Source organism: Daldinia decipiens (genome assembly GCF_022478715.1).
Source record: "Daldinia decipiens strain CBS 113046 unplaced genomic scaffold F4813scaffold_31, whole genome shotgun sequence".
In the NCBI taxonomy this organism is placed as follows: domain Eukaryota; kingdom Fungi; phylum Ascomycota; class Sordariomycetes; order Xylariales; family Hypoxylaceae; genus Daldinia; species Daldinia decipiens.
Window position 1 is genome coordinate 268,277 of NW_026054574.1, and position 26,767 is coordinate 295,043.

The 26,767-nt window shown below is 45.7% G+C and overlaps 7 protein-coding genes across 7 annotated transcripts; 3 read left to right on the forward strand and 4 right to left on the reverse strand.

The window, feature by feature from the left end:
- Positions 1–63: 63 nt before the first annotated feature.
- Positions 64–1,368, forward strand: F4813DRAFT_398564 (uncharacterized protein; the record flags this gene model as incomplete). The annotated part of the gene is made up of 3 exons (XM_049248066.1): positions 64–260; positions 309–781; positions 839–1,368. The coding sequence occupies 3 exons, from the start codon at positions 64–66 to the stop codon at positions 1,234–1,236; spliced, it is 1,068 nt and encodes a 355-aa protein (XP_049097194.1). The 3' UTR covers positions 1,237–1,368.
- Positions 1,240–2,654, reverse strand: F4813DRAFT_184854 (uncharacterized protein). Its single transcript, XM_049239356.1, has one exon. The coding sequence runs from the start codon at positions 2,503–2,505 to the stop codon at positions 1,774–1,776; it is 732 nt and encodes a 243-aa protein (XP_049097195.1). The 5' UTR covers positions 2,506–2,654; the 3' UTR covers positions 1,240–1,773.
- A 175-nt stretch (positions 2,655–2,829) lies between these two features.
- On the reverse strand, positions 2,830–5,971 carry F4813DRAFT_368139 (serine/threonine-protein kinase cot-1). Its single transcript, XM_049244272.1, has 4 exons — positions 4,792–5,971; positions 4,211–4,711; positions 3,681–4,154; positions 2,830–3,628 (listed from the first exon to the last, which is right to left on the reverse strand). Exons 1-4 carry the CDS (start codon positions 5,397–5,399, stop codon positions 3,328–3,330), a joined length of 1,884 nt encoding a protein of 627 aa, XP_049097196.1. The 5' UTR covers positions 5,400–5,971; the 3' UTR covers positions 2,830–3,327.
- A 942-nt stretch (positions 5,972–6,913) lies between these two features.
- F4813DRAFT_184899 (mitochondrial import inner membrane translocase subunit Tim54) lies at positions 6,914–8,730 on the forward strand. The gene is made up of 2 exons (XM_049239357.1): positions 6,914–7,051; positions 7,103–8,730. The coding sequence occupies exons 1-2, from the start codon at positions 6,998–7,000 to the stop codon at positions 8,390–8,392; spliced, it is 1,344 nt and encodes a 447-aa protein (XP_049097197.1). The 5' UTR covers positions 6,914–6,997; the 3' UTR covers positions 8,393–8,730.
- F4813DRAFT_184919 (uncharacterized protein) lies at positions 8,730–10,336 on the reverse strand. Its single transcript, XM_049239358.1, has 2 exons — positions 9,801–10,336; positions 8,730–9,630 (listed from the first exon to the last, which is right to left on the reverse strand). The coding sequence occupies exons 1-2, from the start codon at positions 10,072–10,074 to the stop codon at positions 9,068–9,070; spliced, it is 837 nt and encodes a 278-aa protein (XP_049097198.1). The 5' UTR covers positions 10,075–10,336; the 3' UTR covers positions 8,730–9,067.
- Positions 10,337–11,992: 1,656 nt separating this feature from the next.
- On the reverse strand, positions 11,993–13,466 carry F4813DRAFT_184926 (uncharacterized protein). The gene is made up of 2 exons (XM_049239359.1): positions 12,088–13,466; positions 11,993–12,031 (listed from the first exon to the last, which is right to left on the reverse strand). Exon 1 carries the CDS (start codon positions 13,175–13,177, stop codon positions 12,137–12,139), a length of 1,041 nt encoding a protein of 346 aa, XP_049097199.1. The 5' UTR covers positions 13,178–13,466; the 3' UTR covers positions 11,993–12,031; positions 12,088–12,136.
- Positions 13,467–23,813: 10,347 nt separating this feature from the next.
- On the forward strand, positions 23,814–25,660 carry F4813DRAFT_368166 (uncharacterized protein). The gene is made up of 4 exons (XM_049244273.1): positions 23,814–24,302; positions 24,355–24,451; positions 24,502–24,662; positions 24,723–25,660. The coding sequence occupies exons 1-4, from the start codon at positions 24,245–24,247 to the stop codon at positions 25,592–25,594; spliced, it is 1,188 nt and encodes a 395-aa protein (XP_049097200.1). The 5' UTR covers positions 23,814–24,244; the 3' UTR covers positions 25,595–25,660.
- The last annotated feature ends 1,107 nt before the right edge of the window (positions 25,661–26,767 follow it).

Consider the following 26,767-nt stretch of genomic DNA (forward strand, 5'->3'; position numbering starts at 1 on the left):
TGCTATAAAAGTTCTATAAGAACTTGTAATCCGACTATAGTGATATTCAAGTTGTACTTGAACATGTGGCTTTATAAGCTTGATCCCGAAGGAGACGTTCTACTTACTCTTCATAACCCCGACGCGCTGTTTGCTGTTTGGCATGAAGATTGGGACAAGGATGGGTCATCTATCCACAAGGATCAGTCAAGCATAGAACAAAATGTCCCCCCTCCAGGCGACGATCCTCAATCCGAGTCCAACGCGCATTCCGACAACGAGTAAGGCGTACCCAAGCCGCCCGAAGATATAACTTTTAACTGTATTAGGGCACCGTTTACAGTTCAGTTTCTACTCTCGTCGAAGCATTTAATTCTAGCTTCCAAATATTTCAAAAGTACTCTATGTGGTCCCTGGAAAGAAGGAGTCTCGCCTGATTCGGACAACGTCCGCCATATTGAAGCTGAGGATTGGGGTGTGTATTCTATGCTGTTTTTGATGCGAGTCATCCATGGCTACAACAGCAAGGTCCCTCGAGATCTCCCTCTCGAAACACTTGCTAAGATCGCTGTCCTTGTCGACTATTACCAATGCCACGAGGCAGTTATGCTATGGTCAGATATATGGATCGAATCCTTAAAAGAATCAATTCCGACAACGTTTAATAGAGACCTCATCCTGTGGATCCTCGTCGCCAAGGTATTTGAGAAAGATGACTTATTTAAGAAGGCAACAAAGGTAGCCTTGGAAGACTGCCGGGGCGAATTACCAACGTTGGACTTGCCGATCATGGAGGTGGCTAGTAAGTACTTCGATCAGATCTACCTAATGTATGGCAAAGAATTAACAGAGTTGACAGATAAAATTAACGAAAAGAGGCAAGAGTTTATAAGTCGGGTATTTGCTCACATGTACGATCTTCTTGGACTCCTCCGTGAGCAAAAAAAAGGATGCTCATTCGAGTGTTCGTCGATATTGCTTGGTGCACTTACTATACAGCTGCATGAAAAGGGTATTCTTGACCGACAACCAACCTTCCCATATCCTGGACACAGTATTTCTTCAGCGACGTCGATGATACTAAATTTTAGGTCACCGTCTGGCATGTCTTGGCGGCATCATAGCCACGCCTGCAAACTCCCAAGTCTTTTCGCCCATATTTCGGATGAACCGGTGGAAGGTCTTGAGCTACTTGCTGTGAAAGAGATCGGGTCAAAGGGGTCTCAGAAATCGACTAACAACAAGAACAAGAAATAGATTGATACTGAATTAACTACATTATCATGGCCTGCTTCACCAACTTGATATTGCAGACCCGGCTTTGAGTTGAGCTTTATCATGAATGAAATGTAATTCCTATATATAGGTAATCATATAAGTCCAAGTCACTGGATAACTTCACGGGAGCCTTTCATACATGCAAGTTGAATTCAACGACGCGGTCGGATAATTGACTCTATCCCATGAACTTTCGCTATTGGTACTACGTGATATCATTCTTCTTATCTGGTACCTGTTCCCTAAGCCTTAAACACGACGTAGGGAATATCATCGATGTAGGTCTATTTCGTATTAGTACATAACGGCGTCACCCACGTCCTCCCAAGGGTATTCCTTGAATAAGCCACTTACACAGGCGGGAAACGGGTTTCTCGGGTGCTAACCAGGGGCTTAACATGATCGGAAAAGCAATCGAGAAAGCGTATAATTATCGTCAAGGCCGGACTATTACCTTCAACTGTATTTCCCCCTCTTCCCCAGCACTGGGTATTCTCCAACCACAACACAAACCAATCACCTCCGACCCGGCAACCCCGGCACGCCAACATACCTCTCCTCCCGCTCCGTCAAAAACATAACCTGGATCCAAAACTCCTTCAGATCCGCATCCCACCAAGTCCAGTACCGATCTCCCGAGCGGTCGATCTCCCTCGCCTGCAGCTTGAACCCGCACGTCTCGTACGGCTCCGCCGCCACCAGCATGTACTGGAAGCTCTTGTCGGGCGGCTCCTCGACGCGCTGCTCGAACGCGCTCATGAACCGCACCTTGGGCGTCACGTCCTGCGCGATCTCCGGGTACTGCAGCTGGAACAGCAGCCCTTGCTGCAGCGACACCTGGTCCCGCACTTTCGTGATCTTGTACCCCGGCCGCCCGATCTTGACCATGTTGCGCCGCACCATGCCCGCCCCGAAGCCCGCGCCCACCACGCCCACGGGCAGCCCCGTGTTGGGGTCGATTTGGCTCTTGCCTTCTTTCTGCTCGCGGGCCGCGCGGCGCGCCAGGTTCGTCTGATGTTTCTTGCCCTGGGTGTGCGCGAGGTAGGACCCGTCGTTTTGGTGCACGGTTAGACAGAGACGGCATTCGAACGAGCCGACGTGGTTCTTGAAGAAGTAGGGGTCCTTGTCGAGGTCGATAGTTTCGAGGGCGAGCTTGCGTAGACGCTCTCGTCGGTCGGCATTAGTAGCGCTGTGCGAGGCGACACCGCCGCCGCCGAACTTGGAGCCGGCACGGTTCTGGTAATCCATATCGTATCTTCCTGCGCGTTTTTTATTGGTATCTATAGTATTTATATACTAGTTTTTGGAAATCTGTCGTCGCGCTGATGCTTTGCGTGCGAATTGAATGGGAATTTCGTTGGTGTCTGGTGGTTGGTGTTTGGTGTTTGGTGTTTGGTTTAAGATGGGAAGCGTGAAAAGAAGCTTCTGATTGATTGATTGATGGCGTTTGGAAGCTAGGGAGATAAGATAATAAGCTACCGGCCGCCAACAGCTGTCAAGTACCTAAACTTAAACTTAGGTAATCATCCCCCCTTTTATTATATCTTCATGCAAGTTTGAAGCCATGAAGTCGTAAAATAAATATTATGATCAATCTACAGCTAAAGCAACTACACTCATTTCGGATAGCATATTTACACTCACAGCTCACCGTAGAGACAAGACAATAATAACCGTTTGGTAGCCACGTTGACCAACTACTCGTAAGTAGGTAGTTTACTGCTATGTCATCTAATTCATCACGCATCAAAACATCGCGAAATACAAAAGCAGTATCGTCTCAATGATTTAGCAGCCAAGATATTAACGTAATCAGGCTACCATGTCTTCATTTCAGAGATGTGGCTTAATATTCTTTCCCCCCCCTTTTTCTTTGGCATGAGACTACCAGGTCTCACCGCAACATTATTTCCTGGATCTGGGGGATATGCCAGACAATTTAGTGGCCAAAGCCACGACCCCCGCAAAGTCCAAATCCTCAATTGTCCTAACCTCAGCTCTTAGAGATCGCAACCCAACTAGGTTCGGAAAGGGCTGAATAGTCAAGACCAGATAAAATCAACCACACGCTTAACGGAAGTTGTTATCGAACCGCTTGAACGTGTACCCGATGAACGGCAAGCTCATCTCGGGTGACTCCTCAGTTGGTTTCCCAACTGCGATGGCTTGGTTTCTCAAAGCCGTCGCATTGTCTGTTTGATCAATCTCGTCCGTTGGGAAATAGGTTGTGTCGATGGCTGAAGTTAGACGAGGTTCAAATGGAGCTCGAATACGTCGAAGACTATCGAATTCGACACCGCGGAAAAACGCATGGCTCTTAATTTCCTGAGCTCCACTCCTTCCAAGTCGCACCTCAGTGTTGCAGATGAGACTGGATCTTTATTAGCCAACATAATATATCAATGATTCAATACAAAACTTACCTTCGAATTAGGTGCTCAGCCTCTCTTCCAAGTGTGATGTCGTCCGGGAAATAAAGTGATTGTCGCCAGTTAACAATCTTCCGGTACGTGTCGTGGCTGTCTTCCGCGCAGAACGGCGGCCAGCCGACAAGACATTCGAACATGATAGTACCCAATGACCACCAGTCGCAATCAAAAGTGTAGCCTTGTCCTGTAAAGATTTCGGGAGCGATATAGTCAGGGGTACCCACGGTTGAGTAGGCCATCAGTCTTCGAGACTTCCTCCAGTCGTTAATTTGGGAACGGTTGCTGACCGTCAAGTTAATCTGGTCAAGAGCAACCGAGTTCCGATCCTTAGGCCGACTCGATTTGCCCTGCAGAAGCTGTTGATAGTAGTTGTTATCGTGAAGCTTGTGGAAACCTGTGGATAGACCGAAATCGGTAAGCTTGACGTGCCCACCTCGATCAAGAAGAATATTGTCAGGCTTGATATCACTATGCCATCTAGTCAGTAACAGAGGTACTCATAAATAACCGAGTTGTAATCATACCGGTGAATGAAACCAAGTTTATGAACGGCCTCGATAGCTAGCACGATCTCTGCGATATAGAATCGTGTAATATCTTCGGAAAAGATTTCGTACTTGATCAGCATCGTCATCAAATCTCCACCGGGCAAGAACTCCATCAGCATATAGAGGAAGTTGGCATCCTGGAACGTCGTGAAGAGCTTAACAACCCAAGGGCTGTCAGATTCGGCTAAGATATCTCTCTCAGCTCGGACGTGGGCTAATTGATCCTTCTTGAACATTTCGGTTTTAATTAGGGACTTCATCGCATAGACCTGACCGTCGGCCTTCTTCTGGACCAGTTTGACTTCTCCGAAAGCACCCTTTCCGATGATCTTAACTGTAGTATAATTCTCAGGCTTGTCTTTAGTTCGCAAGAATCGTAGATAGCGTGCTTCCTTTTTGCCGCCGTTTTGCCAAATCTGTTCGCGCCTCGAGGAGGATTGGTTGGGCTCTGAGAGTTTCTGTTCCATCTCGCTCTGCCTATTCGTAATTGAGCAGTTAGCGCATCTTCCTCAACATCAATGGTAACAATTAATCTTAGCTAAACAATAATGGCATACCGTAAGTTGCGCTCGCGAGCGCGCTTGACGCTATCCTTGAAGAAATCAGCAGCCAGCTGCGAACACTTTTTCTGGTTATTGTTCGCATTGAGACCATATTTCTCGGGGTTTCGCTCGGGCGCAGGCTGGAAATCGGGCTGGCGGGAACCTTGACCGGGAATGGGAGGAGCATTCGCATAGTTATAACCAGGTTGGCTAGACGAGCCTGACGTTCGTGGTCGCTGACCTGGAGAAGGACCTCGCGTTCCATAGGAACCACCTCGACCGGCGCCTCCTAGATTCTGGTGGGAGAACTGATGAGCCAGGCCGACATTGGGATCATTGGTCCCAGGAGTGTTGGATCGAGGCTGATATGCTCCCGTAGCTTGGGCACTACCGTAGTCGGCGGGAGCCTGATATGGGTTAGGCGCAAAGTAGTTGCCCTGGGGAGCATAGCCACCAGCATACTGCTGAGGGGCTTGAGACTGCTGGGCAGCAAGATGCTGTTGCGACGACGTTGGGAATACCGGCTGAGGGAAGGTAGAGGGCGTGGTAGGATATTGGCGGTCTGAGGAACCAGCCCGCTCGTTGCTGTTGAAATTAAGATAGAGGCGATTATTAGGGTCCATCTTGGTTGCGATTGCTTCAGAGTTGACTTTGTCAAGTATTTCCTAAGAGAAAGATTTAACCTGGAGTGAATGTAAATCGAGGTAACGAGTAGTCGAAGTCGAAGTCGAAGTCGAAGTCAAAATCGAAGTCGGGTCCCAGAGGTAACTAAGAAGGGTAGCTAGGGCTAGATAGGTGACAATAATATTGTTGTGGGTAACTAAAACTTCATTGGCTCTTTGAATATTGAGTCCACCGCAATATTGATCAATGTCTCAAGAAAGCGACTGTCGAAAGAGGAGGTGAAAACAATAACAACAGATAGGCCCAAATTTATGTTGCGGCTCGTAACGATTGCTGGCAACGCGAAAGTGCGCCGCAGTTGATAGAGGGGTACCACTGGAATTCAACTTGGAAATTCCTAGTATTCCCCTTTTCGCGTAAACGAAATGATCCGCACACAACTGAACGATAACTTGATTTCCTGACCCAGTAAGTAATAGAGGTAAAGAGAGTGTGCGAGGGGGGGGGGGGGGATTTTTCAGAATTATATGAAGTTGTCTGGATGGATCCCAACCCTCGAATGGAATAAAATGCTACTGGTCAAGGTAATTCCCTAAAAAGGACGGTAAGTGGGTGCAACGAAGCCCCTGAAAACACCTGCCAGCACGCCAACCGCCTAGGGAGGGGCGCTATGGACAGGCGATTAGCTATTCTTGGCGTAGCGTGCCAAGACCTCGGGCGCTCCCATGTTAGGATCAGGGTGCTTCGTTTATCTGTTAAAGCATTGCCATGTGCATATGCATGGAGACTATGCACATAGCCGCTCCAAGCTGGGAATTGTAAGGTCTTGATTGCATGTGCGTCCACAAGCAACTCGAAACTCAAGCTTGATTAATTGATTAACTACCTAGGTACATAATACATAACGTCCCTGACGCACATACATCACCCCATATCTCATCCTATTATCACATGCAATGCATGTTTACTTTAAAAAGACGACAATGATATCTGGCTGCATTGTTTATTTTCCTATCATCTTATCGTTAGCATATTACATAACAAGAACAAATGTCTGTACTATCTCTGTGTTTGAGTTAGAACACTTATGTCTGAACTTATATGGGATAATACATGTAGCCACTAGGTTAGGTATCTTACAAGCTTCGAAACCTGCTAAGCATACCTAATGTAATAATGTTAATATTCAATAATGTAATAATAAGTCATCAAACAGCAGTCTTAAACCCCTTCAATTAATTTACTTAGCAGGGAACCTTGATAATAATTTGACCCTTCATACATATTTATGTTTCTTGAAATTATTCCAAGTCTAGCCTATTATCCAGAATTTCCATGCAGATATCCCATTCTATTAGTTACCGGAGTATCTAAGTATTCTCTACCTACATAGGTACCTATCCAATAAGCTCATTTGATTGGCTGTGACTAGGTATTGTACCTAAACCGGTAGGTGAGCGTGGGGTTCCCCGATAGGAGCTACATAGATCCGACCCCATCGAAATTTTGTTATGGGCCGCATCTGATGAACATCGAGCAAATTTAAAGACTTCTTCTCGGCATTGTGGTTAATACAGAAATCTGAGGATAATTCGCTATGGCGGACCAAACGCCCCCCGTCCAAGGCGCTTCTTCAGCGTCGGCTTCGTCTGTAAGTAAAGTCTAGAAACCCGAAATAAACTGTCTTATTAACCTGCGACAGGCGGCGGCGGCGGCGGCGGCGACAGCGACAAGCTCTGGGTCTACTTACAAGGCCCCGACACCCAACCCAGCTTTCCGCATGATGGGAATACCCGGGCTACCTAAGAAACTCCCCTCTCGCAACTGGATGATCTTCTTCGCCATTACTGGGTCCATATCCGCCGCCATAATATACGACAAGCGCGAGAAGAAGCGCGCAACTGCCCGGTGGTCTAGAGCAGTCTCCCACCTCGCGCGCGAGCCCATTGCGAATCCGACCCAGCTACCACGAAAACTCACCATCTTCCTCGAGAGCCCCCCCGGTGACGGTCTCCGTGTGGCGCAGGACCACTTCACCGAATACGTAAAGCCGATATTGGCCGCATCAGGGTTAGACTGGGAGTTTGTGCAGGGCAGGAAAGAGGGCGACGTTAGAGCTGCGGTAGCTGAGAGGATACGACGGACGCGGCAGCCGGAAACAGAGGCACAGACTCAAGAGGAGATAATACGGAATATAAGGAAGAATAATAAGACACCCGAATGGCATGGTCTTCGAGGCGATATCGTAATTGGACGGCATACGTGGAAGGAGTACGTACGGGGTACACATGAGGGCTGGTTAGGACCTCTCACCCCGCCCGTATTTCCGGAACCCGAAGTGAAGAAAGCTGAAGAGACACCAGCCGCGGAAGGGAGCGAAGGCGAGAAGCAAGAGCCGAAGCCCGAGGAGAAGCCCGAGAGACCACCGCAACCACCACCATACAACACTACAAACGACTATCCCACGTCCGCCCTTCCGATGCTTATCCCCGCCGAGTTCTCCCCTTCAGCACCCATACCATTCCCCCATATTCTCGGCTTCTCTAACACCTTTATACGTTTAAGGCGATTCGTCAACCGTCGCCACCTAGCCGACAACATAGGCCGCGAAGTTGCAGCCGTATGCCTGGCAGCGGCGCGCGAGTACCGCGAGGACCTAGACCTAACACAGGCAGAGCAACAGACTGCTCTCGAACACGAGGAGAGCGACTGGCCTAAGGCTACATGGAAAGAAGATAAGCCCAAGGAAGGCCAAGAAAAGAAGGTTTCCGCCAAGCCCCAGGAGAAGATATGGACAAGTCCCGTGGTGCTAGATCCGCGAATCGCGATGCGCATGCGGCGCTTCGAGATCCAGCCTGAGGAGGAGGCTCGCGCCAAGGAAATCGTGGTCCCCGAAGAGGAGATAGAGGGTTGGATCAAGGGCAGTTTCCGGAGCTTGTACCGCTGGGCCATTTCGAAACCCGAGCCCAATCCCTCGTGGCCTGACGAGTGAGCGTTGGCTACCGACCGGCCTACCTAGACTTGCCTCAATCGAGGGATCATCAGGGATTCGAATGTAAAATATAATAGTATGCATAGAAGGATAACCTCATCGTGCATTGCCGGTTGGCATACGGCTCTGCCTGTACTAACATGCCGCAACTCATCGGATCTGCATAAAAAGGTGGTGGTGGTAAGGGGGCAACGCTGGGATGTGCTACGTTATGTGTGCAGGGTATTATACGATGACCATGTGATTATGTTTGCATTCAAAAAAAAATCACAACTCTGGAGCACTATTTCTCTGCCAATTGTTGTCTCCTTCGTACATTGTATAAATGTGGCATTGCCTTTTGCATCCGCTATAATAAGAGTAGTCTGTCTGTAGATTTGGCGTGTTAACTCCTCATATTAGAGCATACCTAGTAGTCGAATATCGGAGACGACAGGACTTACTACACTACCATTGTGACTATAGGTCTCATTTATCAACAATATCTAGATTGATCCGATAATTTCCACCCTCGACTTCCGATTCACCCATTGTAGAATAAATATTGATATCTCATCGGATATCCCAAATCTTGTTAGGCCTCAACATGTGTCAAGGCTAGAGCTGTAGGGATTGTGGCGGCGGTAAGCGAATGTCCATTATGAATTAGCAGCATGAAGCTTCAGCCGAGGTGCATCAATCCTCGTCATCCTCGTCGGAGCCATAATCCACCAGGCCAAGCTTCGATTTGGGCTTTGGCTTTGGCTTCTCCTGGTCTGTTTTGTCCTTCTCCTCTACGAGTCTCGAAGACTTCGGGTCAGAGTCCGCCCTAACATTCGGTATAGGCTTTGATTCCGTCTTTGCTTTCGGTCCCTCTAACCTCATACCTGGTGCGGCCGCCCGTTCAACTTCCTTCTCCGACCCGCTAGCCCTCCTTTTCACACCCTTAACAATGGTCTTCACCTCCTTATCCGGCCTCTTTCGCTTCTTTGCCCCGCCAGACCATGTCCCAACATCATCGCCGATACCTTCATGCACGGCATCACCGTCTTCGGCGCCCCCCGAAGAAGCAGCAGTCCCGGTAGCCTTCTGCGCCTGCCGGAAGCTAGCCAGCCTCTCCTCAGTCTCACGCTTGACCCTTTCCTCTTCAACGCGCTGCTCGTCGCGCATGCTTTCCAGAAAGTCGATCTCGTCGTCGTCCAGCGCGCGGAACTGGTTGCTAATGCGAGTCTTCTCCTCGAATGCCGCCTGCTTAGCCGCTAATATCCCTTGTTTTAGCATTTCCGTTCTCTCGTACATACCTAGGTACCTATGCAAACCTATACAAGTACATACATATTCCTCTCACTCCTACAATTCTGTCCCAAGAACTTGAAAAAGAGAAAAGAGATGAATTAAAACAAAATAATAAAAGAGAATCAAATCGTACCTTTATTCGCTTGCAAAATATCAAACAAGGTCTTATTCTCCCCACCTGGACCCCCTTCGACCTGTGCCCTACGCGCCTCTTCGCGTCTCCGGCGGTCAGCTTCGAGGTCGCGCTGCACGGCTTCCCATTCGGCGTTTCTCTTAATGGTTTCTTTGTCCCATTTCTGTGTTTCCGAGGCTTCTTGTGTCTTACTTGAAGGTGGCACGGATGCGGACTGCTGCGGTTCACCGTCGTCGCCGGCGATGGTACCGCCCGACACGAAACGGGATGTCATTCCACTTGTTATTCTGTAGATGTTTTAATGTATAGGTGTGTGGATAGAATTAAGAGGTAGCATGTGTCTTTTGGAAAACTCATAAAGTAGTTTGTTTGATTGGTTATACTTTAAGTCTTTAAGATTCATTTTATTTTAAAGATTCGTTTCCCAGTCTCAGATTAAAGAGCACAACAATGTTGACGTTAGCATCCTGTTACCAGCCTTTATCGATAAGTACTGCACCATAACAAGTAACAAGTTCCATCTGATAGGCCTAAATCATTTAAATCATTTACATCGTCCAAAAATCATCTGCATTAAATCTTGCTAACTTATATACAGAATTCAATAATCTTCTAATTATAGAGGGTATCTACCTAAAATAACAATTTGACGGGTCAATATACCCGATATCACAAGAGATACCCATATCTTCGTGAAGTTCGCAGTTTAATATTTTTAGTCTAGGTTTATCAATTGTACGTAACAATAAGCCGGAAAAAAGCCTCGATGGGCTGTCAACCATGGCACCTCGTTGTCTGTATCGAGGACACCTATAGCCATGCAAACTTCAAGACAGCCAAACCTTACCATACGGTTATATGTGCGAAGCATCGCTAACAACCTCCCTCAGACCCCAAACCCTCAACCCGTAACCCCTCACCTAGCCTTCCACCTAGGCTCTAGTCATGGCAATCGTGAAAGGAAATATTTCGAAATACCTCATCTCAAGGAGGCAAGAACAGTAGTAGTGAAGAAAACCAACGAGTATTAGAGCCAACCAAGTAGAAAACCCGTTACACGATTCCCTCTCATCGCCTAGCTAAGTAACGTAGACATCAAGGTCCAGAACCGCCACTCAGTACTAAGCTGATCAGGACAAAGGCGAAGACATCCATATCTTGTGAAGGCCGCTGGGTACTCGCTCCGAGATGGTTCACAAGGAGTAGAAAACAAATAGTGCAGCCTAATTTTTTATCCCACTCCCAATGCTGCGCCCTACAGCTGGGCCAATGCCCATTTTCTTTATTTCAACCCGAGAAAAAGAAAAGAACCAAAAAAAAACGTATCCTATGGGCCCTCAAACATACTGAAAGACATTTTCCAGTCTGTGAGCTGTACAGTGGGAACATAGACTGTGGGAAATACCCCTGAAGCATCCAAGATATCCACAGGACTGCTCAAAAAACCCGGGCTGGTCAGCTGTGCCAGCCTCGGGTAAATATTCGTGTGAATTAACGTAAGAATCGTGAGTAAACCGTAGACAAAAGAACAGGAAACTCAGTCCTACCCCGGCGAGCGCGCGAAGTATCGACCTAGGCCGACGAAGGCGAAAACATAGCCAGCTTACTCCACAGGGTAGAGAAAAAGTTACCGACGAAGCGAGATCTACCGTCCCGAATAAGACTCAAGGTATAGGTGAGCGATAGGACGATGAGGCTAGCTGTATAGTCCATCTCTTTATTTTAGAACGCCAAAAACACAACCTTGACTTTTGCCGCCGCCGGTATAGAAATGCGAACCCGAAGGTAACATGCGATAATCTATTGCAAGTGAGAACAGGAATACCGGACCATCCCAACAAACCAAAACCAATTAACGCCGCTATAATTATTGATGCGGAGACGTCGTGAAAGAAATCAAAATATAAAATCAAAAAGGAGCAACACGTATTCGAGGCGAAGGAGACGCCCACTGAATATGGGGATTCGGGACCGGCATTCGAGAAATCGAAAGAATCGAAAGCTTTCGCGACGACGGTACGAGCGAACGGGTATCGGCTCAAGCGAGAAAATTAGAATCGATTCGGCGACCTCCTTTACCCAACCCATCCCATACCAGGGATGAAAACCTTACGCCAGTGTATAGGAAACTCCGAGGGTATCTGAGTAACAAATTTATGTGCCTGAACATGCCTGAGAACGATGCCAGAGTAGACATTAGTGCAAGTAATCCCCATATCATAAAACCTCGGCTGAACACAAGAGTCAGCCTCATCCAAACTGGCATCGATGATACAACACGACGTGCCATCGTAAAACCGGGCCTAACCCATCACCGATTGGGTATCACTGTGCTATTACACGTAAACAGCCCCTGTGCCATGGCGCTGAACCCGACATTGGGTACAGCATTCAGGAAAGCTCGGATCCCAAGGACCAGAACCATATTGGGAACAGTAATGCTGAGGGAAATGGGATCCGCTACGGGATCCGTATCCGTTGTGACCAGGTGGCTTGTAGTGTCTGTTGTAACCCCCATTGACAGCCTGAGAGAACCACTCATCATAAGAGGCATTCACTGAAGCAGCCGAGTTGAGATACTCGGGGGTTCCGTAACCAGAATCCGGAGGAGTCAGAGGAGCCTGAGGCTGCGGCCAAGCATTACAATATGAACTTTGCCAAGAGCCCTCTCGGCATCGATAGCCAGTTGTCCCGACATGGGCGAGCCTGGCATTCATGCTGAAGCGTTCGTGCTCGGCAATTTCCTCCTGTGCCCAGCTCTGCAAGGCAAGGGGATGATGTTGCCGTACTGGCTCCGAGTGAATAGCAGTAACAATTGGTGCCAACCTCTCGCGCATAGCGATGTGGGACTGTTGCTGCTGCTGTTGTTGTTGTTGCTGTTGTTGCTGGATCTGGTGGAACTTCTTGTTCTCTTCCCATTCCTTCCAGCTCTTAAGCCACGCATTGTAGTCGTGGCTCTGGTCAAGATTGACATACAATGACCAACCGATATGTTTCAACCACTCATTTTCCATAGTGTTGAGTTCCGATACTGCAATGCCACTAACGTCGGACCATGATCGATTCTGGAAGGTATTGTCGTCGAGGAACTTGCTACCGAGGAGAAGAGCAATAGTCAGCATTTTCCACATCTGGCCCTCATTCGGATTGAATGAACCAGACTGGTTAAGCATATTGACTCTCTTAGCCAAGTAATTCATTCCGAGGAGGATGGTGGTGCTCGGGAGTCGTGTAGAAGTAAGGATCTGGTTTACGAACTTCCTGAACGCGCCAGAAACCGATGACTTAGGGAGAATGACTCGCACCGTCATATCAGCCACATATTCTGCCATGAGTTCAGTCTCGTAATCGAGAACTGCGCAGACGCCGCCCGGCATGATGGCGGTTGTGTGGAAGGACTCCGTCAAAGATCTAAGAAGGACCTTTGTCGGAGGGTTTCTGCTTCAAGCACGTGGAGACAGTTCAGCTGGGTGGAAGGACCACGACACAACTGGCTGGGATATCCAAGGCCGAAGAGATAAGAAAATATAGAGGGAAAGGTTATTGAGAACCCTATTGAGATGCGCAAGCCATGAAGTGGTTGTCCCTATCTCGACAAATCGAATTATAGGTATAATCGAGAGCTGGCTAAAGAGACTCGTCCCAATAGGAAGTAATGTGTTTGAAAAGGTAAATAGATAATCACGCTGTCTGCCGAGCTGGGGCGATGGCAGCGATTAGGATAGACGAAATTAGTGTCAAATTGTATTCGAGTAGGAAATATGCGCAAGTCGTCGAGGGTATAAAAGGTTCAGTGAAGACCTCTTAAATCTGCAGTTATTGATATTAGTATTAGTGAATTGACAAAACCATTATGTTCTAGGACAATGAATGGATATAAATAAACCCGCTCTTTGGGCGCGTTTTGTTTAAACCTTAGGTTGGGAAGCGCGCCGAGGCTGATTGTCTGATTGTCTGGAAGTGTTGAAACGGGAAAACAGGGACGTGCTAGTGAAAGTAAATAGAGAGGCAATAAAGCAATGGGCATAGATTCTTTCAAACTTTCATTCGAGATTCAAGATTAAAGCTGAACCGCAAATGAGTTTGAATTGTTTGTAAACTGTAGACGTGACTATGAAGTTAAAATTGTGAAGTTCGTGTGATAATCCAGATGCTCGGATATGTATCGGCATCCAGAAAATGCTCAAATCGTAGTCGCGATGGAAAGTGACGGCAATTTAAAGGAATCGTAAATGATTTGAATAACAGCAATGACGCAGTATTCTAGAAGACTGATTTACTTACTTGATGCGAAGGATGTTGATAGTGGTGAGAACGCTTCCAAGATTCGGCAACTAGGCTGTTCGCGAAGGAGTGATATGCGAATCCAGTCGAGCTGTACCTAACCGGTAGTGGTGTTCGTGTTGAAATGCAAGATTGGTCGTCGCAATTATGACTTTGGTTCACTTTTGTCTGAGGACGGGCTAGAAACGCTCTTTAGACCGGCGAATAAAATCCAAATAAGACCGATGTGTTGCTTTCCAGCTCGAGTACCTTCTCCTGCACAACAAAGTACAACTTCGCTGTGCCTCTCTCTTTTTCTTAGGGTTCCAATATGTCGTAACAACCTGAATCCTGACGTCGACAGCTCCGAGAATCGAAAATCGAAAATTCGGTTGAAGTCGAGTATATTGACAAGCGGCGGAATTGCAAGGTGTAAGAAAAAAGGAAAGAAGAAAAAGAGGGAGACGGAGGTAGAAGCGGCAAAGTAGTGGGTTTGAGGCGGAAGTGTTTGGGAGGTTGAAAGGATTGGGGAAGGATGGGGAAAATAGAGAGAGGTGATGATGTTGACGGAGCACGGCCTAAGGGAAAAAAAAAATCTGGTTAAGGTCAAGCCCACACACACTGGAGCATTTCTTACACAACTTAAGAAACCCCCCATGGCAACTTCGAATGTCTCCAATTTAGAGAGAGAAAAAAAAACAATCAACCAACCAGTCTCCGAGCAGACCAAGTGGGACCCAGACGTTCTTTGACCGCTAGCGCCTCTCGGTACCTTGTCTACTTGTAGTGTCCTCCTACTGTACCCAGCCCATTAACCCGCTAACCTACTGTAAAGAAAAACTGGGAGCGGCCAGCGCGCAGGCGTAGAAAAAAAAAAAAAAAAAAAAAAAAAAAAAGAGGCGAGTTGGCCACTGAAAGAACAGTGGGAACAAGGGGGTACACGCTACCTACAACACTGGGTATGTACAGACTGAATCGAGCTAGTAGCAAAAAGCGGTGGTCCAGGTTCTTCAGGTGGATACAGTGCCTAGAATCTAGCACGGTTCAGGCAACTGCTAGGGTAAAAAGTCTACTGACACCATGTCGTACCCAAGTACTTTAGTACCTGGAGATGTTGTCTCGGCAGGAGCTCTGGTAAATGGGGTGTCCGTAAAAAAATACAGGTACAATATTCCAACGCCAATGTACCGATTCCATTCATACCTACATCTGCGGATTTACATCCCGGCATCTTTAAACTCCTCTTTAAAATAAATAAATAAATAAATTTAAAAAAAATCAAAACCATCCATACATCTGAGATAACCTATCAAATCTCGTCGAAACTTTTACAGTACTTGCCTACCTACCTGCTTAGGTACCTAGGTATGTATGCTTTATTTTCAAATAGCTTATCCTTTCAGGACCCTTCCATATTAGAGGTTGAAAACTTTTTTGACAATCCATTGACTAAGTTCAAGTCTTTGCCTTTATTTCCAACTAACGCCGAAGTCTACCACTGAAGATCAGGGTCCTACCTATTAGTTACGCCTTAGCAAACTGACGAAATATGTAGTATGTTCCCATTATCTAACCATTTGACATCAACAATTACAATTAGGTTAGTCCGTTTGTCTTAATTCGCCGGTATTAGCTAGTTTCTACACCATGTTCAGTCCAGTCATTGTTAATATTCATGGCAGATGTATGGATCGATATATGTGAACCATTTACTCCCACGAGACGTATTTTTCGTCCTTTGTTTTCTAACTATGCAAACTGCTTCCAGTTAAATCTGCCAGTTTCTTATAATAACTATATTCTCTCAATACTGTAGAGAAACTAAATGAAGACAGCTAACCGAGGTAAGTAAGCGTTAGCTTCATGCTTCTCTTTCACACGTGGAGAGACTTCACACACATTCATTACAAAGCAACAGTCGAAACTTGTCAAGTAAGACGCGTGACCTCAAGGGATGTTGGGGAATATCAGCCTCTGAATGCGGAAAGTATTATTCCTTTTTCTGGGCGGGCGTCTTTTTAATCAATATCCCATCCGGGACCCCGACTAGCTCGACCTTTGCTCATTTCGGAACTACCTACCATCTCCTCCTTTGTTTCGATATGCGTTACATCACCCCATCTGGATAAAAGGTCAGTCTGTTATCTAATCAAAACGGGATTATTGCCCTCGTATGTATGATGCTGAGCTGTACCATACTCGGTCCTGCTGTTCCCGTACGAGCGGTGGAACAGAAATAGCGTCTTCGGTTCTTTGCGGTATTGTCATTTCTCAATATGTACAACAGTTCGAGTTGTGTCCTGATGGAAGCATGGGGCATGCTGCTTAGCAGACCACTTGGTCGGGCTCTTAAGCGTGGACGAAACCTCCATCACCACCATATGTTGTCGCATCCGAGTGAATTGTCAGGGCGATCCGGTCAGCCAGACTCGCCAAAGGCCAACAAGATTGACACTTTGACAGTTTCTGATATGCATCCATAACACCAATCCATGTAAGTCGACGCGTAAACTAACAAACGAAGCCACATACGTGTTGATGCCCATTTAAGAAACATGGAAAATCAAGGGTCCTCCCGTATGTGTACTATGTATGCTCATATCCAATGAACCCCTTTCCCGGGACGGCACTATATAAATCCTATGGCTGCGGATCTTCGGGAGTGATGCATACAATAGTAGGTACACATGTAAAGTCCATAACAAATGAGCCTCCGCGAGACTGCAGAAAGCATTTACACCCCCCTAGTGCCTAGGTAATGGATGGTATTTGATATCTCAATAACCAGCGTACATATTACACAAACAAATGACAAATTTTGCCACTAATAATTCTTCAAGAAGAAAACAGAAAACATTATTCGAAGCTAAAGAACATGCAGATACCCTCGATATCTGGGGTAATCTCGAATCTACCTACGTAAGTACCTACGTACCCCAGTACATAGGCCCGTAGGGTTCAGGTAACCAACCCGATAATTTCCAGAAGGGCGTGACGACCCATAAGGAACTAGCCTATCAGAGTTATAGGATTCATAAAGGAGCAATGGATTTCCCCGATACATACATGCACTAAACCCACCCCGTCTCTCGGTCCTTCTGCACTAACCCCCCTAAAATCTTGTGGGAAAAAAGTTAAATTGGTAATATCAAAAAAACTTGGAAGTTCTGAGGGATTTTTCAAACTGAAGCATTCGGTCTCGGCTCTCAATTCTCAAGCAGTAATATCCACTAAACGTCTGATCGTTGCGTACATACCTACCTCTACATAATAAATTCATATTACTGAGTTGCTTTGTTGTTTTGTTGCTTTGTTGCCTCACCAAAGAAAATCACAATTAGCAAATTTCGACCGCAATTACTATTCAAACATGCAAGAAATCCAGAACTGCTGATCAACACAACACAATTCTTCATAATGTATATATAATGTATACGTCACCGCCGCATGAATCATCCTGCTTGACACATGCAGAAATGATGGATGGAGCTACAACGACAGCGATGCCGAAAAGGCTTATGTAGCTGTGTAGCCGAATTGGTGCAATATTCTTGGATGATCAAGACAACCTAATGCAGCTTGCTATCAGAAATGGGCAACACCCTTCACGACCCAGCCTCACTAATGAGGTAATGGAAGGACTTAAGTTACTCACCATCTCGGTTATCGATCTAACCAATTACGTAGAGAATAAGACGTCAACAACCCGTCTTTACATAGAGTCGATCACTTACCCAGCACCTGGCGAGACTTCGGATGTGGATTGATACTATGAATATCCCATATGGACCCTGACTCTATCCACTTGGATGGCTTGGGTAGGCGATCGAATCAGATTATCAGACGCCCTAGGACACAAAACGGTCCTGTGCCACATTCGTACGCACGTATCACGAATCTCCGCAGAATTGCTGCAGCCCTTCAATGGTTGTAAAGCACCATACCTATGGACTGTTAGGTTGACTTGCTTAAGCTCGAGATCCCTTTATCCTACTTACAGAGGAGCTTGGATGGACTATCGAATCAGCATCATACGTTTCCTGTACATACCGATGTACATACCGATACATAAAAACGGCATTCTGTACCTAGGTAATTCCAACCCCCCACACAAGCGCAACCGGCCATCGGCTCAACAGATTCCCTCCTAGGTATGTACCTAGGTTAGGTATGTATGGAACGAAGGCTAAACGTTGCTTTGCAGTACTCCACAGACAACAATGGAATACATATCAGAAAGCTCTAGAGATTTACTAGTCTATTCTAAAATTTCGTAACCCCTCTTCTCCTGCCGAATAATTTTTTTTTTCTTCTTCGCACGAGTCCGTCTCTGCATTAGTAGCCTCTAACAGGTCCGAAAAGTATGCGGGTCAACGGGCTATCCGCATGTCTAGGGGTTCCGTGGCTTTGGTCGCGTGGAAAGGCCCGTCCTGACCGTGTCAGATCGCTCCCCAACATGCCCACGCGAGCATTTACGTATTATGAACTGTGGTTACGGTTCTGTCGGTCTCAATCTAATGACTCGTAAGACGCGAAACATTCCAGTTTAACAAGACAAATTACAAAGTTATACAATACTTCAGAAAAGCACATGGCTCTACTTTGACAACAAGCGACAGGGTCCACAGCCCTGGTTATTTCTATTGTAAGAAACTCAACTCAAAGGTAACTTTCGGAAACGCCATAACTAGTACATACCTACATAGGTTAAGGGATTGTATCTGTAACATGTTCCATTCATCCCAACTTAGTAGTGATCCCGGGGATGTGAGATTGACTTCAGGCAGTCAAGTCGTGCTTATTAGTACGTACTTAATAATCTCACCCATGTGCTTCTCGTCTCCCTGGCATCAAACGGAATGAGAAGCTTACGGTTGTATCAAAACAGTCATCAATAAATAGATTACGTATGCCGGCAGAGCCTTAGGAGCCTCGGTCGATAATTCTAACATTATCCAGTAACGCTGTTACCCAGCCTCGGGGGGTTGGGTTGTTTAGCTCGAGCCATCGGGCAACGTCAACGGGACAGGTTATATGACAAAATAGTTTGATAGGGTAACCGAGAAGTAGTTGAATGCAGCGCTAGATGAGTGCCCTGTCTAGCGGTGTGAAGAGCCTTCGGAATATAAGTGGAAGCTTTCGCAACCCCTCACGATCAAGTCTCCGCATCTAAGACATATGTCGTATTGCGGAAACCCTGACCTCTGCAGACCTGCAGCGTCCAAACCACCCATTTAAGAGATTCTCTCACAGTCGGGGGTAGGGACCGTAGCCATCAGCCTACCCAAACGGAGCCCACAACCCACGCTGCATAACCCACAGTCTTCCCATGTCCAGAGATTCCTCCCTGCAATTCAAGATGCTAGCGTCCATACAAAATCGTTTGTCCCGCCACGATCCACCAAGCTCACAATGATTCATCCCTTGGGGAAAGGGAGGCGCCTAGCACGGCGCCTATCCAACACTTTTCATGTGGGAGCTGTCGCATTATTTGCCCGTCTCTCCGGCCCTAGCATGGCCTCTGTCACTGTTGATCTGGCTGATGTGTCCATCACCGAATTCTGGCTCCCCCACTGAGTCACCAGTCCCATCGCCACCTACCCAAATCTGACACCCACAGGAGTCCTAGATTAGTGCATGCATTGTCGATATTGGAATGGATACATACATAGGTAGGCAAGATGCCTAGGTCCTTGTCCGTACATACTGACAGATACCCATTCTCAAATCCAGATGGGTGGTACACTTCCAGGGTCGGCCGCTCTGGCGGATCATTTACACGAGAAAATGCATTGTAGTATTTTTTTTTTTTTTTCCTAACCCATCATGACCTAGATCACAACTGGCCAATATCACAAAAAACTAACCGCCTTCGCTAAAGATTACCACGGGACGGTAGACACGAAGAATTTATTAATATGGCCAGTAATTTAGTGCGACATCGTGAGCCAAAGTGGACCGACGGCAAAGGCCAACATAAACTTGTTTACCACATCAATCTCTTCTTGTCATACTCACAACCAGTTCCGGAATAAAGCTAGGTACTGGTTACAACTGTAAAGAGCTTGCATTAGTGTTGTAGCAAAACCTCGCCTCGCGATCAGCACCCTTGCGGCGACGCGCCCCCGATGCCAAAAGCCAAGACGAGGCAACTCCGCACAACGGGCTGAATTATTCACCACCCCCAGTATTTCATCCATCCATCCAAGCCATGAAGAAGCAGTGACCCCTACCACACCGCATCATTGAGCAATCGTTGCTACACAGCTATGGCACAGTTGCTTTCTGGCGGTCGACGTAGTAGGTATCCGATTTTCGTGCCAGGAAATCTCGCATCGACCCCCCTTACTTCGTATGAGTTATCCTAACTTTAGATATGGCACACGAGGACCCTTAGCTAAGGAAAAATAAGGAGCAAGAAGCTTAACCATGTGGCATTGGTTTAGAATCCCATCGTAGGCTGTACACTTTGACGTCGCAGATAATTCAAGGGTGTTCATATGTATCTGACTTATTACTAACGTACGAACGATCCCAAGTTCGTTAGAGCTCTCTGCTGACGCACAGATCGGACGCGGCGGGTTGATCCCTTGTGGGTTTTGCGCCCTACCAAGCGTATTATGCGCTCATACATACACACTATATACACACTACACTTACACGCTACACTCGGGCCTTATTCCTTTCGGCTCGCTCAGTCCCAAGTTAGTAAGAAATCAGCCACTAGTCGTAGGGCTTAAGGTCCTATGACGTTGAAGAGGCTCCCTTTGTGATTCCTGACGTTAGATTCATCCTTTCTAGACTTCTGTTTTTTTTTTCGTCTTTTATTCTTTTTAATAGCATCCGATCTATTGCCACAGATATCCCGATAGAAGAGGGGGTGTCCGGATTGTTGGAACGGGTTTTCCTCCAAAGGCCAGCGAATCCATGATGCAATGATACCCAAGCCAATCCACCACCCATATGCACGAGAGAAAAGCCGGGTGAAGAACGAACGACGGGAAAGGTTCTAATAATAATACTATGTACTACTAACACCACTCCTAACACTCATTATCATCGCGGGAAAGATTAATAAATCGTAAATTATTCACCAGCTTCGCTTGTCTGGGGGGTAATCAGGATTTGCATTCCCGGCTCTTTGTCGACGCGTGGTCTCCGGGCGAAGGCGAAATTTCAGTTCGATCTCGTGTTGCATTCATTCATTCATTCCTTTTGCGAGCGTTCGGCTTTGCACGGCATTTTTGGGCTCGTGCGCGTTGATTGCAGGACCGTAGTATCCGGGGTGATATGTAGTGATATGTAGCTCGAGCCACCACCGCCACGGACCTCAGGTAGGTAGGTAGGTTAGGTTAGGTAGGTAAGTATGTATTTGATACCATGTACATGTATCTTAGGTACTTAAGTAGAAAGTCGAATGTTAGGTACCTGTATGAAAACATGGAAAGTGAATCGCGTGATTCAGATTCTCGGCGTCTGCCTTGAAACTAAATATGGCTAATTGCTCATGGATTGCTCATCACGGATTTAAGCTTCCCAGGCTGAAAGGGCACAGTCGGTCTTAACATGACGCGTCTATTATTGCTACGGCTGACGCGCTCTTTGGCATGGTTCGGTATCTTACTACTAAACTTAGCTACCTTATGATGAGCCTCGCCAGTGTTCACGATTTAGAGAGTTGGTATTTCATATATCGCAATTAATATGGAAAAGCAATTATCAGTCTCTTATGTAGTACACAAGCCACCAGCCATCAATTGAATAATTCAGGATTCAGAAGCGTCATTTGTCAAAGCTCGGCAGCCTCACTTAAGCGCTCTTGATCAGTTACCGTTCAGATGTCACAGCAAGACGGGCTTAAATGATTGGTATGCTATGGTTGTTGAAAAGTTTTAATAAAAGAAGGTTCTATTGTAGTTAAGTGGTATATATTAGGTAATTATTGCGCTGTTGTTGCTTTTCCTGTATTCTCAGTCTAAGCAAAGTATCAAAGCGTTTGAGACGTCCATAGCATACATTAAACAATGAAGTTTTAAAGTAAACAATAAGCCCCGGTGTGAGAAGCTTTCTTTAAAAACCTTATCCCACAAGGAAAGTTGATTTATAAGGTTTAAGGAAAGAATTTGTGAGTATCCGTGACAATGTGTAGGCATATGTGTAAAGTATCTCTTAAGCTACACAACTAATATACGATTATTTGGTTTTAATAGTTATAATTATAAGCTAAGTATGCCTTTATTTAGATAAACTGGAACGACATCTTATCACATAGTAAGTCTTTAGAAGTTTGACTTAAGACCTTTAAAACACTCTCTAAATGGAATGTTTATACTTAGGTACCTATACTTGTAGTCTTGCCGTGATTAGTTTTTTAGTTTTCCAAGTGATAAGTAACTCTTGCTGCTTTAGATTATCCTTGATTGATTTTGATTATGAATCGTTTCTTTAAATAATATACTTGACATTAGCCAGGTAGTTTTCACTTATTCATACGCTATGAAATATATAATTGCTTTGGGGCATGAGACTGATATTTATAATCATATAGAACTCCAAGTTATATTTATCATCAAGCAGACTTTAAGTAGTTTTATAATTTGAAACTCGAAATTGGGTTCGGAAGATATACTCAAGCACGTCAACTTTTACGTATGCTAGGTTAGGTGCTTTTCATATTTCTTTATAATTCCCTTCAAGGTACCATAGTTGTCCCAGCATTGATTAAATTTCTACGCTCATATGCTCCAAGATTGGTAACTTATGTCATATTCAATCTAGTCTAACCGCCTATAAGAAGTGTAATGTTAATACTGTTGAACGATACATGCTTTTAAATCCTAGACTGAAACCCCGGGAGCGGAAATCTAGCGTTGTTAGAATTATGACTAGGAGCCTCCATATCTAAACTAGAGTTCCTGCGTAATGATTTTGGTTGCTTCTGTCTCCTAAGTTTACCTCGTGATAAGCATCTCTTGAATCTGTACTAGTACTGGATGGTTGTCATCTTTAACGGTGTCTTGAACACGGAAACCAGTAATAAGCTTAGGTAGAAGAAATAATATTTCATTAGACACTCATAGACGACATCGAGAGACATGTTAACAGCTCAAAAAATTCTCCGAGGATATCTTCAATTTAATGACATCCTGATGATATTGAAAGAACACACATAAGTCTCTCATAATGCTGTAATACTACGAGCGCAACCCAATTTCAAATGCTATGTCTTGAGTCTTTTATCATGTAACATAACCCTCATCATCTATTAACATATAATTAGCGCTATAATACCATAACCCCATTAGACGAGGATAAACTCATAGGAGTTGTGAGCCGAGTTGTATACGTTGCTAATTCATCTAACCTGAATTAATTACAGGTTTCGGGAATCAGGGGTTATGGGGGAGAAGGCATCTTACCATGAAGCTCGTGCCAGATTTATACAAGATCGCAAAGCTACCGGAAGTTGCTAGTGTAAACCGAATAGTGAGAAAGCTCGGATCGATGCGTAACTTCTGGAACTACTAAGGAGGGGAAGACTGAAGCTGGAGTTCAACTGATGGGAATCGATCAAAGCGGCAGTATGGGGTTATGTAAGAGATGCATAACTTGACTTATTCAATACTACCTCTGCATATCTGGGAATAACATGGCCGTTGTAACCACAAGGAACTGTTGCACTAACATTTATGACCTGTAATATTCGCATAACTTGATAAGATTCGGCTGTATGTAATCTGTAATCCGTACGGATTACGACTTACATTCAACGCCGATTTACCCTTGTAATGAAGCGCACCCATAACTTCGTTGTGGTTGAAATTGATTAAGCAAATCATTTCCGTGAAATATTAAAGCATCGTTCATCTCGCGGTTATCTTTTTCTGTGAGCTTTTCAATTGGTAACCTTCACTACGTGCGAGTTCTGATTAATATGTTGGTTCGCCTATCATGCATCTCTATGCCAACTCGGACCGAAGGCGTTTGGAAATGGCCTGTAACTGGAGCATCGTGGCGGGAGTTGTAAAATGTAAAAAAAAACCCACCTCGTTTTTCTTGTTCAGCCTTGCCTCGAGTTTTATATTTACTTTACATCCTAGAAACTTTACGAAGACTGTTCAAGTTGATTTGAAATTCTTCTTGAAATTCCTAGCTGCTCTTATTAGCATTTTGACGCTATAATGTCTCAAGTTAGCTGTCAAAAATGCCCCCCCATCTCTGTACTTCAGTGGAAGCCAGGTACGCCATTACATCTGAGATATGAGGCCTCGCTTACCTATGTACCTTGCAGAGAATAGCCATTGGCATCAGCGCTGGGTCGATAGCGACGAATTTCATAGCGATGACGGTTGCCAGGCGATATACGCAGAATCTCAGATTTGTATAATGTTAGCAAGTGATCCTCGAGCGACGAGTGACAAAGTTAACAAGCTTTAAGTCTTGCGAGTGCCAACGATATTCGCGCATGTATCTCGTGTCGAAATTCGTTCACCAAGACATTCTCTATTCCTCAGATATGGTGGTCGGACTACTGCCGAAACTCGAACGGATATCTTGGAAGTGATATAAGTAGACATAATGGGGTTATCACGGGGTTCAGTGTGTTTATGGCATTTTTATACTTTATACTTGATTTTACTGGATGCTAATTCGTTGCAGGTACGTGGGCTTATTTTGAGGTCAAGCATTTAGATGCCAAGATGCAGTATCAATGGCACAAGATGAACCTTTTCATAAGATGGCTAGCCCCTACAAAGCAGACAATCATCCTCGCTTTCGATACGCGGTCTCCTGTCGCAGAGCGCATACCTGATTCGCTTCAGAATCCGGACTCTAGCTGTCTCGGTGATCCGTTTTGGGTTTACGCCCGGTTAGCCAGCGACGTGGTGGACCTTCAAGACTCTGCCGTCTGGGCTATTCGTAACCAAGTGAGGGCAATAGAGACGGAGAGGAAGCCGAAAGGTAAACCGCAGCCGGACTACAGACATCTCCACGATGTCGCTCGACACGCTATTCACGTAACCGAGTCTCTCAATGTTGCTGCTGAAAGCATGGGAGGCATTCTAGCACAGCACGATGAATTCTTGAGCCAGAACTTCCCAACCCAGATGATACAGATCGACGCCTCGGAAACTATCCATCGCCAGCTACTTTTCTGCAGACATATGCTTAACAACCTCCGCCACCGGTCTATCTCCAACCGCGAAAGATTACAGAACGAGATTCAACTTGCATTTAATACTGTTGCCCAGTACGATGCAGGGATTTCCGTCCAGATTGGACGTGCTGCGCAGTCAGATGGCGCATCGATGAGGAAGGTTGCTTTCGTCACCATGATGTTTTTGCCAGCTACTTTCCTCTCCGCTGTTTTCAGCATGTCGTTCTTTGACTTCCAAGCCGACTCCGACTCTTGGAACGTATCAAGCAAGTTCTGGATTTACTGGGTATTCGCAATTCCGATTACCATTGCTAGCAGTCTCTTGTGGTATTTCTGGCATAGAGTCTTCCCCCTTACGCTTATGGAGCATTAGCTACCGACTCTCGCACATTAATAATTATAAGAAAATAAAGTTTTTAAACCACTTGGTAAAGCTGGCTACCTACCTGACAAACTCCTTTTGATATAATATCCATATGTGACCAGAATAACAATTGAATGTGTAGGCCGATACTTGAGAGGCAGCCAAATGGTATTTTTACCATCGTATTTGATCCGTTCTACGTTTCCCCCCTGGGTTTTCGAACTTACAAGTGGTTTAACACTTCAGTCCGAATCTGATCGTGGGCCGAAACCAGCCAATATTCAGCTCCAAAGGAGACCATGAATGATCTATATATATCTCAAGGCGGTCCCCGAAAGGGGTAGATTCTACGTCTGAAAATCGACTGGTGTTCTTTGGTAAAACTTGCTAGACACGTGCCTGTCACTGTATCCCATACTTTCGCCTCATGCTCACATGCTGGTGCCATATCGACGCCGTAGTCCGAAATAGCCACGTTTACAATGCGACCGTCATGTTTCCCGCAAAAGGTTGAGTCTGCACTTATTGTTACGTTCTATATTTTGATTGTCCTATCGCTTGAACCTGATGCTAGTTGACTGTTGGGAGAGAATGCCACTGAATTTATCTCATGGTTCTGACCATATAAGGTTGCTAAGCGTGCGCTCCGTTCATTTTCGATACCTGGCTCTAAATTTATCTATGGGTGTTTCTTGCTCTTAATTAGTTTGAGAAGCCGTGAGATATCCGTCTCGCATTCATCAAGGGCATCGACTATCAATATGGTATTTGTAAGTTTTAGGTTCTGTAGTATGCTCTCGAAGATATTGTGCAATTCAAACCAAGCATTTACACATTCGAATAGTGCCTTTCCCGCGTGGTTATACCTTTCCTGTATATGTGAAATAAATGATGGCTGTTTGTCGACAAGGAGGTAGATAAGACCGCGTAATACAGCTGTTCCATTGTTCAGCCGGGTGTCTGTAGCCTGAAAAAAAGAAGAAAGATAGGATATGGTCAGCGTTGGCAGTCCGATTCTTCAACTCGTCGATAATGCTGCGGAGGAGCATGGCCTTGCCCTTCTTTTGATTATTTGTACTTATTTGACTACTTGAAAATGGGGCATTTAATAACTTTCTTGATGACATATCTAGATTCTAGAACAGTATGACTAGGTAGGTACCTAGGCATTTTCTGGGTCTA

Coding starts and splice junctions, on each gene's coding strand:
- F4813DRAFT_184854 (XM_049239356.1), bottom strand. CDS start 2,505: ATGGATTACCAGAACCGTGCCGGCTCCAAGTTCGGCGGCGGCGGTGTC.
- F4813DRAFT_368139 (XM_049244272.1), bottom strand. CDS start 5,399: ATGGACCCTAATAATCGCCTCTATCTTAATTTCAACAGCAACGAGCGG. Junction 4,155..4,210: donor AAACTTGGTTTCATTCACCG/GTATGATTACAA, acceptor TAGATGGCATAG/TGATATCAAGCCTGACAATA. Junction 3,629..3,680: donor GCTGAGCACCTAATTCGAAG/GTAAGTTTTGTA, acceptor ATAAAGATCCAG/TCTCATCTGCAACACTGAGG.
- F4813DRAFT_184899 (XM_049239357.1), top strand. CDS start 6,998: ATGGCGGACCAAACGCCCCCCGTCCAAGGCGCTTCTTCAGCGTCGGCT. Junction 7,052..7,102: donor CTTCAGCGTCGGCTTCGTCT/GTAAGTAAAGTC, acceptor AACCTGCGACAG/GCGGCGGCGGCGGCGGCGGC.
- F4813DRAFT_184919 (XM_049239358.1), bottom strand. CDS start 10,074: ATGACATCCCGTTTCGTGTCGGGCGGTACCATCGCCGGCGACGACGGT. Junction 9,631..9,800: donor TATTTTGCAAGCGAATAAAG/GTACGATTTGAT, acceptor AAGGGATATTAG/CGGCTAAGCAGGCGGCATTC.
- F4813DRAFT_184926 (XM_049239359.1), bottom strand. CDS start 13,177: ATGCCGGGCGGCGTCTGCGCAGTTCTCGATTACGAGACTGAACTCATG.
- F4813DRAFT_368166 (XM_049244273.1), top strand. CDS start 24,245: ATGTCTCAAGTTAGCTGTCAAAAATGCCCCCCCATCTCTGTACTTCAG. Junction 24,452..24,501: donor GAATCTCAGATTTGTATAAT/GTTAGCAAGTGA, acceptor ACAAGCTTTAAG/TCTTGCGAGTGCCAACGATA. Junction 24,663..24,722: donor TGGGGTTATCACGGGGTTCA/GTGTGTTTATGG, acceptor AATTCGTTGCAG/GTACGTGGGCTTATTTTGAG.